General features: G+C 46.3%; 1 protein-coding gene and 1 pseudogene across 1 annotated transcript in view; one reads left to right on the top strand and one right to left on the bottom strand.

Moving 5' to 3' along the window:
- Window positions 1-713: 713 nt before the first annotated feature.
- Window positions 714-9680, bottom strand: LOC102485530 (ubiquitin-conjugating enzyme E2 K pseudogene; annotated as a pseudogene).
- Window positions 9502-10242, top strand: part of SAMHD1 (SAM and HD domain containing deoxynucleoside triphosphate triphosphohydrolase 1) — a 76711-nt gene continuing 75970 nt past the window's right edge. Inside the window, exon 1 of the mRNA XM_006144103.3 lies at window positions 9502-9886. Within this exon, the coding sequence (XP_006144165.1) occupies window positions 9679-9886 (208 nt within the window). The 5' untranslated portion in view covers window positions 9502-9678. The remainder of the gene's footprint in view (window positions 9887-10242) is intronic.

Raw genomic sequence — 10242 nt, 5'->3', positions numbered from 1 at the left:
AAAAAAAAAAAAGAAATGTAGGGGTAAAAACAGTTAAGGTAGCTGTGATGCAACACCCACAATTTGAATAGCCCTTACACACTCAAGTATTATCTAATTATTCAACAAAATCCTGAAGCTAACTCTTGCTAGTCTTGGCACACTGCTAAACACTGCAAGTTTTTTCATGGTTATAGCTTAGCTCAAAGAATGTTTACACTATTAAGTAAGAAAAATAATTAAAGTATTTCCCCTTCTCAAATTTACACAGACGTTTAATTAGCTTTATTTACAGAGCAGGGAATTTTTTTTCAGTTTCTAATGGTGCCTAGATAATATTGTTAGGCAAGAATGCCAGTTTAAAGAAATCTATGCCGAATCCTAAAAATAACATATGTTGGGACCAGCAGTTAGCGTAATGGCTATGTCGCTGGACTCCCATGTAGTCGACTGCGGTTTGCGTCCCGGACCCGGTGGCTTGAAACTCACGCCAGGCATGTGTGCGTGCGTGCCCAAGATCCCGAGAGGAGAATGGAGGAGAAGGGATTGCGGCATGGTCATCCCTCCTGGGGGGGGATTTCTCGCTTTCTGTCTCTCTGTCTGTCTCTGGCTGGCTGGCAAATGTACGTGCCCTTATAGCAAAAACTTCTCCAAAAAATAAAAAAATAACAGATGTTGGTGCCCCTCGAGAAGGGGCGAGCTTGACTAGATCAGCGGCTCTTTTCTTAGGCCTCTCAGTTACTCAGAAGCAATCCTGTTGCAGTCTCTGCATCCCAAGATTTGGTGTTTTTTTTGGTGAGGTTTTCACTATAGGGCACATGCGCTCTCCAGACAGAGAGAGACATAGAGACAGAAAGCGAGAAATCACCCCCCAGGGGGGATGGTCACGCCACAATCCCTTCTCCTCCATTCTCCTCTTGGGATCTTGGGCACGCACGCACACGTGCCCGGCGTGAGTTTTAAGCCACCGGGTCCGGGACGCGAACTGCGGTTGACTACGTGGGAGTCCAGCGACATAGCCATTACGCTAACTGCTGGTTCCCTGCATGCCAAGATTTTGAAGACAAGGCTACTATTACTGCATTCCTATCAAAGCCCATCACACATAGGTTTTCTATTTTGGGGGGGATATTCTGGACTAGAAACTGGTGCTCCAGCATACACATGTGCCCAAAGTCGAGCTGTCTGAACATTTTGGGATTTTTGTTTGTACTGATTTGCAACGACCGCATCTTGTGGGTCACCTGATTCTGCAGCTGCCAATAGTGCTTGCAATGACAATAATACCGTGCAGTCATCGCTGCTGCCCCTTGATCTTTCAGGATATCCAGACGACAGCCCCTGTGACGGAACCAATATTAGAATGCCATGTGTTAGTGATAAACCAGACCTTAGGGAGGGGGACTAAGTGGGTATGTTTCTGGTATTTTTATCTCTATTTGATAACTTCCTCCTTCACATGGTGTATCTGGAGGTCCTGCTATTTCTCCTCTTAATTCTGTAAAATTCTCATCTACAAGATCAACTTTAATTTGATTTTTGCTTGTTTCATAGGAGGCTGCAGTGGGTTAAAAGCAGGCTGGGGACCCGTGAGTGGTGAGTGATCACGCCGCTGGGCTCCCACCTCCTGATTTTTTAAAAAAATGTTTTTCAAAGTTAAAGCTATTAAGCTTCTTTTTAAGAATTATTTTATTTCATTTAACTTATTCATTCATTTATTTTCATTTGACCAGAGAGAGAGAGAGGGAAAGTGAGAACGGAAGCCACCAGGTCTGGGACTCAAACCATGGTCGGCCATGTGGGAGTGTCCAGTACCTTAACCACCACGCCACCTGCTGGTTCCCCTCCTGATGGTAGTTAATGTCTAAGGGAAGAGTGGAGAATGACTGTTTTTAATGGGTACAGGGTTTTCTTTTGGAATGATGAAAATATTTTAGAATTTGATATAGGTGATAATTGCATAATATTGAGAATGTACTAGATGCCACTAAATTCTATACTTTAAAATCTTTAATTTTATGCTATGTGAATTTCACCTCAATTTTTAAAAAGTACCTTAGATACATATAAAACCAGGATTACTGGGCTGGTTCTGTAGCATAGCGATTAGGCACTTTGCAGAGAGAGCCAAATCCCACATGAATGATTGGTTTGTAATTGTAGTTCGAATGCCAGCACATGCATAGCAGGATCCTGGAGGGATTGAGAAATGGAGGAAGAAAGGTTTGCAACTTGATCAGTTCCCGTCAAGGGCTGCTTTCTCTCTCTCTCTCATGTGTGGACCCAAGCATGTGTGTCCTCTGACTTTAAAAAAAAATAAATGGGCCAGGAGATGGTGTAGTGGTTACATTGCTGGATTCCCACATGGCCAATGGCAGGGTGAGTCCTGGACACGGTGGCTTGAAAATCACACCAGGCATATGTGCATGTGTGCCCAAGATCCTGGGAGGAGAATGGAGGAGAAGGGATTGTGACATGTCCATCTCCCTGGTTGAGGGCACTGGCTCCCACATGGCTGACCACAGTTCAAGTCCCAGACTTGGCAGCTTACTTTCTCACTTTCCCTCTCTCTCTTCACCTCTCACTGTCAAATTAGAATAAATAAATAAAGTTAAATAAAGTAATTCTTGAAAAAAAAAAGAGAGAAAAGCAGGATTATTCAAGGCCTTGAAATGTATATGTCAGTCAGGTTTTTATATTGAATTAAGACTCATTTCTCTCAGAGCACTTTCAGGCATATTTCTTCTTTTTTTTACTTTTTTTGGAGAGGTTTTTGCTATAGGGCACGTGCGCTCGCCAGAAAGACAGAGAGAGACAGAGACAGAAAGCAAGAAATCACCCCCCAGGGGGATGGCCACGCTGCAATCCCTTCTTCTCCTTTTTCCTCTCAGGATCTTGGGTACGCACGCACATGTGCCGGCATGAGTTTAAGCCACCGGGTCCAGTGTGGCCCGGCATGAGTTTAATCCCCCGGGTCCTGGTCTCAAACTGTGGTCGACTACATGAGAGTCCAGTGACATAGCCATTACTCTATCTGCTGGTCCCAGGCATATTTCTTTCTTTTTTAAGTTTACATATTTATTTATTTATTTGATTAAGGAAAAGAGGAAGAGAGGCATCTCCAACAGAGTCTTCACACTGTGACTCACCCGCCTTGGGCAGCCACAATCACAGGTACATACAATGCACCTGGCATTTACCAGCAATCTCAGGACAAAAACCTAGGATTTTCCTGTGTTACCTTAGCATCACACAGCATTGTCTGAGGTCAGTGGCTGGCCTCAGGCATATTTCTAACTAGACTCACCCACAGGTTAAAACTGTTTTTCTAGATCAGCAGGTGTAATTGTAGTTGGAACATGGCCAACTGCAGCTCGAGTCCCAGACCTGGAAGCTTGAAACTCATACTAGGCACTTGCGCGTGCACGCCCAAAATCCCAAGAGGAGAATGAAGAAGGGGTTCTGGCATAACCATCCTCCTGGTGTGTGTGTGTGTGTGTGTGTGTGATTTCTGTCTCTGTCTCTGTCTCTCTGGCAAGCACACGTGCCCTCTAGCCAAAACATCTCTTAAAAAAATGGTTGGGGGAACCAGCAATTGGCGTAATGGCTATGTCGCTGGACTCCCACGTAGTCGACTGCGGTTCGCGTCCCGGACCCGGTGGCTTAAAACTCATGCCGGGTGCGTGTGCGTGCATGCCCAAGATCCCAAGAGGAGAATGGAGGAGAAGGGATTGTGGCGTGACCATCCCCTCTGGGGGGTGATTTCTCGCTTTCTGTCTCTATGTCTCTGTCTGTCTGGCGAGCCCTATAGCGAAAAACCTCTCCCAAAAAAAAAAAAAAATTGTTGGGGCCAGTGAATGGCATAATGGCCATGTTGCTGATCTCCCTACTTCATTCAAGTCCTGGACCCTGCAGCATAAAACTAAAGCCAGGCACATGAGTGTGTGTGCCCAAAATTCCAAAAGAAGAATGGAGGAGAAGGGATTACAGTGTGGCTGTCCCCCTTGGAGAGTGACTTCTCTCTTTCTGTCTCTCTCATCAGCAAGTGCACATATAGCAAAAAACTCTCTCAAAAAAAAAAAAAAAAAAAAAAAAGGATGAGCCAGACCGAGTCCTGTCTTCAGGATATATTTTAGCCCATTAACATAATGTGATAAGTATAATGATGCAGCTCTGTGCAAAGCAGGAAGTGTTAGCACAGACAAGGGATGTATTCACTGTACCTGGGCAAATATGTCAGGAAACCTCTAGAGGTGAGGCTATATGGTAATTTAGTCCTTGTGGATGGATAAGTGTTTGCAGATGCAGGATAAGGTTCAAAACAGAGAGAGCACAGCCTGTTAAAAAGGCCCAGTGGCATAAGAGTACTATAGGCTTGGGAACTACAGGTAATTTAATGAGTCTGGTGTAGAGTATGCGTGTATGAAAAGGTACAGTAGAAAATAGGGCTAAAAGTTGGGCAGGGGCCTTTCATACTTAAGCTTTGGAAGTCAGGGTAAGCAGCTCAGGTTTGATCATTTTCAGTGGTTCTCAATATTCGCTACATCCAAAGAGCTTTAATAGTTTATAGGTCCTTCCCCCAGAGATTTCTGATATAATGGGTTTAGAGAACAGCTTAGACATCCAGATTTTTAAATACGGCCTGTGTGAGCGCCTAAGGTTGGCAATCACTGGTAGAGGAAGTGGGAAGCCACTGAAAAGTTTTCATTTTAAATAGATAATGACAAAATCTTGAGGTCAGCAGGTGGCATGGTGGTTAAGGTGCTGGACACTCCCATATGGCCGACCACCTGGACCTGGTGGCTTGGTTCCTCACTCCCCCACCCCACCCCCCGTGTCTCTCTCTGGTCAGATTAAAATAAATTAATGAATAATAAAATTAAATAATTCTTTAAAAAGTAGATAATGACAAATTCTAAATTGATTGTAAACTTAGGCAAGAAGAACTGTATACTTTATTAAGATAGTGGTAGCGGGACCAACAATTGGCATAATGGCTATGTCGCTGGACTCCCACGTAGTCCCTGCGGTTTGAGTCCCGGACCCAGTGGCTTAAACTCATGCCAGGTGCATGTGCGTGCGTGCCCAAGGTCCCGAGAGGAGAATGGAGGAGAAGGGATTGTGGTGTGGCCATCTCCCCCAGGGGGTGATTTCTCGCTTTCTGTCTCTCTCTCTCTGTCTTTCTGGCAAGCACACATGTCCTATAGCAAAAACCTCTCAAACAAAACAAAACAAAACAAAACACCATAAGTCTAATGCTGCCAGAAATATCATTGCCCAGCTTGGCTGACCGGGTGAAAGGTAGTAAGAAAGGTCATTGGTCAGGAAAGAATTGCTAGGAGTATTTGAGTTTTTGGGCAGCAGGCCTTAAGTCAGTTGTTCCTAGTCTTTTTATAAATAATCTTCTTTTTAATAATTTTTAAATTTAATTTACTTATTTATTTATCTTTATTTGACCAGAATAAGAGAGAGAGAGAGAAAGCACGCCGCTAGATCCAGGAATTGAACCGCGGTGGGCCATGTGGGAGTCCAGCGCCCTTAACCACGATGCCACCTGCCAGCCCCAATCCTAGTCTTTTTTAGTCCTAAACATGATGAGACTGATTTCAGAAGGGAGCCTGAGGGCTAGCTCAGAGGTGCAGGGGTATGTGTCAAGCTGATCAAGTAGCTGGATTCTTCCAATAGCGATAGGTTTGGTTCCCTAGTCAAGCTATACATCTGAACGGCACTTGTCATCCTAGCTGGCTGGAAAAACTGGAGAGATCACAGCTTGACAGCCTTTTGAGAGTGCTCATCCCTCTGTCTCTCTCATGAAAGCAATAAATAAACTTTAAAAAAAAATAAAAAAGAAAAGATCTTGAGTAATCATTTCTGTTATGGCCAGAGCCAATGCTTATGTCTAGTAAGTGTTTGCACCCAGGCTGTGGCATGACTGAATGGAACAGGATCGCCAGGACTGTAAGTGGAGTTAAGTGAAGTGGCAAATTGGAAAGAGCCCAAGTTTTGGAATCAACTTTGAATAATAATTCTCTCTCTCTCTTTTTTTAAGAATGATTTTATTTAACTTTATTTATTTTTTACTTATTTTAATTTGACCAGAGAGGGACAGCATGAGCAAATGAGAGAGAGAAAGTGAGAAAGCAAGTCGCCAGGTCCAGGACTCAAATCACGCTTGGCCATGTGGAAGTTCCGTGTCCTTAACCTCACCACCTACTGGCCCCAGAATTCTGCTGCTTGTCTCTTACTAGTCATGTGACCTTGAGCAAGTATCCCTCCACCTTGCTCAAGATCAAGGGCCCCTAGACAGTAGAAGATTAAGAAAAAAATAATAAATATGGCATTGTATTCTACTGTCTAACAAACAAAAGCAAATAGAAAAGCAAACAAAAGCAAATAGAAAATAAAAGTTCTTGAAAGCAACTTCTTTGGACACACCCAGTTCAATGAACAACACCCCCCCCCCAATCTAACCTTTTCTTGTGCCTCTGGGCAAATTTTCCCACAAATCTTGTAAAGAGAAGTTTTCAAACCAGCCATTACTGCCTTGAAATGTAAATTGTTCAGGCATGTGCTATTGATGGCCTCTTTTTCTCACTTGTCTCTGTTTCACAAGTCTTAGCCTCTGCCAGGTGTTTCCACAAAGTATTTTTGTGCTCAGGGCATGTTTTTCTGAACCTGGCCTTCTGTACAGATGGGACATTTCTCTGTGCTTTCCCTCCAGGTCATGGGAAAAAGGAAGTAACTGAAAATTTTGGATTAACTAATAGGAAATAATTTTGCACCAAAACCCCCATTAGAGGAGAAGGGATTGTGGTGTGACTATTTGCCACACTGGTGTGTGTGTGTGTAGGAGGGGTGCTTTCTCCTCCTCCTGGCAATAAAAAAAAATTGGTTTTTTTGAGAGTTTTGCTAATAGGGCATGTGTGCTTGCCAGAGAGACAGAGAGAGAGAGACAGAAAGCAAGAAATCACCCCCCCTCAGGGTAGATGGCCATGCTGCCATCCCTTCTCCTTCATCCTCCTCCTAGGATTTTGGGGATACACGCACAAGTGCCTGCCTGGTATGAGTTTTACGTCACCCAGTCCAGGACTCGAATAGCAGTCGACTACATGGGAGTCCAGTGATGTAACCATTACACCATCTGCTGGTCCCCCCACCCCCAATTTTTTTAAGAGAGATTTTTTTGCTATAGGGTGCTGCACTCACCAGAGAGACAGAGACAGAGAGACAGAAAGTGAGAAATCACCCTTGGGGGTAGGACTGGCCATGCCACAGTCCCTTCTTCATTCTCCTCTCAGGGTTTTGGGCACACACTCACACGTGTCCAGCATGAGTTTTAAGCTGCTGGGTCTGGGACTCAAACTGCAGTCAATTATGTAGTATCCAGCAACGTAGCCTTTATGCCATCTGCTAGTCCCAATTTTTAAAATGTTAAGGGAACCCCCATTAACAAGCAATGAAGGGCCAGCATGGAGGTTGGAGTGATGGCAGATGGCATAGGGCTTAAGGCGACTAGATCCTAGATGGGCAAGTTTACTCCATTGGAGTCCTGGACCCGGCAGCTTGAAAAACAAAACCAGCAAGTATGCATGTGTGCCCAAGAACCCAAGGAGAGAATGGAGAAGAGAATGTGGCATGGCCATTCCCTCTGGGAGGTGATTTCTCACTTTCCCTCCTTCTCTGACTCTCTCTGCAAGTGCATGTACCCTATAGCAAAGCTTAATTTTTTTTTTTAATAAAAAGACAAGCAATGGAGGTTGGCCCTTTGGCACAGTGGTTAGGTACTGCCTAGAGAAAGCTAGATCCCACAAATCTGACAGGGATTCAAATCCCAGTTTTGACAGCTTCACACTGTGTTCACAGCTACGCCCAGGATCCTTATGAGAAGGAAAATAGGAAGAAAAGGATTGCAGCAATAGCAAGGTCCTGTTGGGGAGTGCTCTCTCTCCTTTCTCTCAGTCATGTACATGTGCTTTCTAGAATGAATAATTTTAAAAAAAGGGGGGGGCAGCAGATGGTGTGGTGGTTAAGGTGCTGGACTCCCACATGGCCGACTACAGCTTAAGTCCTGAACCTGGTGGTTGCTTTCTCACTTTCCCTCTCTCTCTTTTGCTGGTCTAATTAAAAAATAAATAAATAAAATTGTACAGATGATTCTTAAAAAACACACACACAGAGTGATGGGTGGGACATTATTAAGAGCCGGACTTTAGGGACCAGCAGTTAGCCTAATGGATATGTCGCTGGACTCCCATGTAGTAGACTCCCATCAGTCCCGAGTCCGGGACCGATGGCTTAAAACTCACATGGGGCGCATGGGCATGCGTGCCCAAGACCCCGAGAGGAGAATGGAGGAGAAGGGATTGCAGCGTGGCCATCCCCCAGGGAGGTGATTTCTCGCTTTCTGACTCTCTGTCTCTCTCTGTCTGGCAAGCACACGCTCCCTATAGCAAAAACCTCTCCAAAAAAAAAAGAGCCTAACCTTAGAACCAGGCTACATTTCTGGGGTTTCAATCTACCATTTCAATCATTTCCGAACTATGTATGGCACTTGGAACAAATTACTTTTCCCTTTGTACCTCAGTTTCAAATATCCAAAGGTTAATGTGATAATGAAATGAATGAATATTTGTAAAGCCCTTAGAACAGTCCTGGCACACAGTTTAAAGTTCTCTTTGCTGGGACTAGTTTCACTCACCATTAGACCATTAGTTCGCACTGCTGGATGATACTCTGCCTCATTCATCCTTTCTACCTCGAATGGGCTTATGGCTTGGTTGCTGGGAAGGTGTGTGGCTTTATTACTTGTAGTAGTAGTCCTTTTCCCAATCAATGCATGGACCAGAATTTATAGAGATGTTTGGGTGCTACCCCAGAGTGGCTAAGTGACGGGAAGATGTTTATCATTTTCATACACTTAACACCAGGTAGTAAATGCCCTTGAAGGAAAATTTTATGTATACAATAATCTACTTTACTTCTCTTCCTATGGGAAGGGAATTGGGATGGAGACAGAAGTTAAGGAGTTTTCTTTCCAGGGATCTGCCTCCAGTTAGAAGGAAGTCTGAAGTCTGCTCTTGTGTGGAAATCCAAAGGCACCCCCAAAACCCTCTAGCTGCCCAGCGATATGGTGGAACTTGTGAAATGCAAGACACTCTCGCATCAGGCTTAAAAACATTCTAAGATCTTCCAGTCAGCCCCTGGCTCATTTTTCTCTTCATTGGGAAGGTACTGGCAACCTGGTGACCTTTTAGGTTTCTATTTAAGTGTATGGCATGTGAAACCTGGCCAAGGGGAGGTGGGTTGCTTATTTGGAAAAGGATAAGCTTGTATACCAGAAGACACCCCAACTCGGAGTATGGCCTGACTTCCATTGAACCCCGATGAGCTCTTTTCTTGCCCCGCCTTTATTTGCGCTGCTCCTAGCAACGCCTTTAGTTCTGCTTGCAGCCAGACCCTTTCGCGGAAACTCGGGGGGAGATAAGAATCACTGAACTGCAACTGCGCATGCGTCCGGCGTTGCAGGCTGGAGCCGCCGGACCGCCAGAGCCCTAGGGTGTAGCGGTCAGTGCGCTTGCGCAGGAGGCCAGTCGGCTGGTAAAGCCGGTCGACGCGGCCGGGGCCGGGCTGTCAGTGCGCCTGCGCGAGGGCTGGGCGCTGTGGTTCTTGACTGTGCAGCGCGGAGCGCCGGGTGTAGCCATGCCGCGAGAGGACCCGGAGCAGCCCACCAAGCGGCCCCGGTGCGATGACAGCCCTAGAACCCCACCGAGCACTCCTTCCTCAGCAGTGCACAGGTCCACGGGCCCAGAACAGCACCCTGACTATAAGACCTGGGGCCCGGAGCAGGTGTGCGCCTTCCTACAGCGCATTGGCTTCAAAGAACCCAGGCTGCTGGAAAACTTCCGAGGTAGCGGGGCCGGAGGTGCTGAGGGCGAGGGATGGCGACCCGAGGCGGGGGCCGGCCGGGCCTGAGGAAATGGCGCTCTGACGGAGGGGACCTCATTAACGGGTGTGAGGCCACGAAGGGAGATGTGACGCGGGAGGCACCCAGAAAGAGCAGACCTACAGCGGGGGACGGCGTGCGAAGGAAGACCTGCGGCCGAGAGCTCCCCTGGGAGGGCCCGGCGGGGAAGGGAGACCTGAGACAGGGCGCCCAGAGGGGAGGACCTGAGATGGGGGCCCCCAGAGGGGTGGACCTGAGACGAGGAGGGGGGGTGGAGGTGGGCGCCCAGAGGGGTGGACCAGAGACGGAGGGGGCTGGCC

This window comes from Tupaia chinensis, unplaced genomic scaffold, assembly GCF_000334495.1.
Source record: "Tupaia chinensis unplaced genomic scaffold, TupChi_1.0 Scaffold000115_1, whole genome shotgun sequence".
NCBI classification, from domain to species: Eukaryota; Metazoa; Chordata; class Mammalia; order Scandentia; family Tupaiidae; genus Tupaia; species Tupaia belangeri.
Note: the sequence above shows the minus strand (reverse complement) of the source record. Positions and strands in the feature narration are given on the sequence as shown.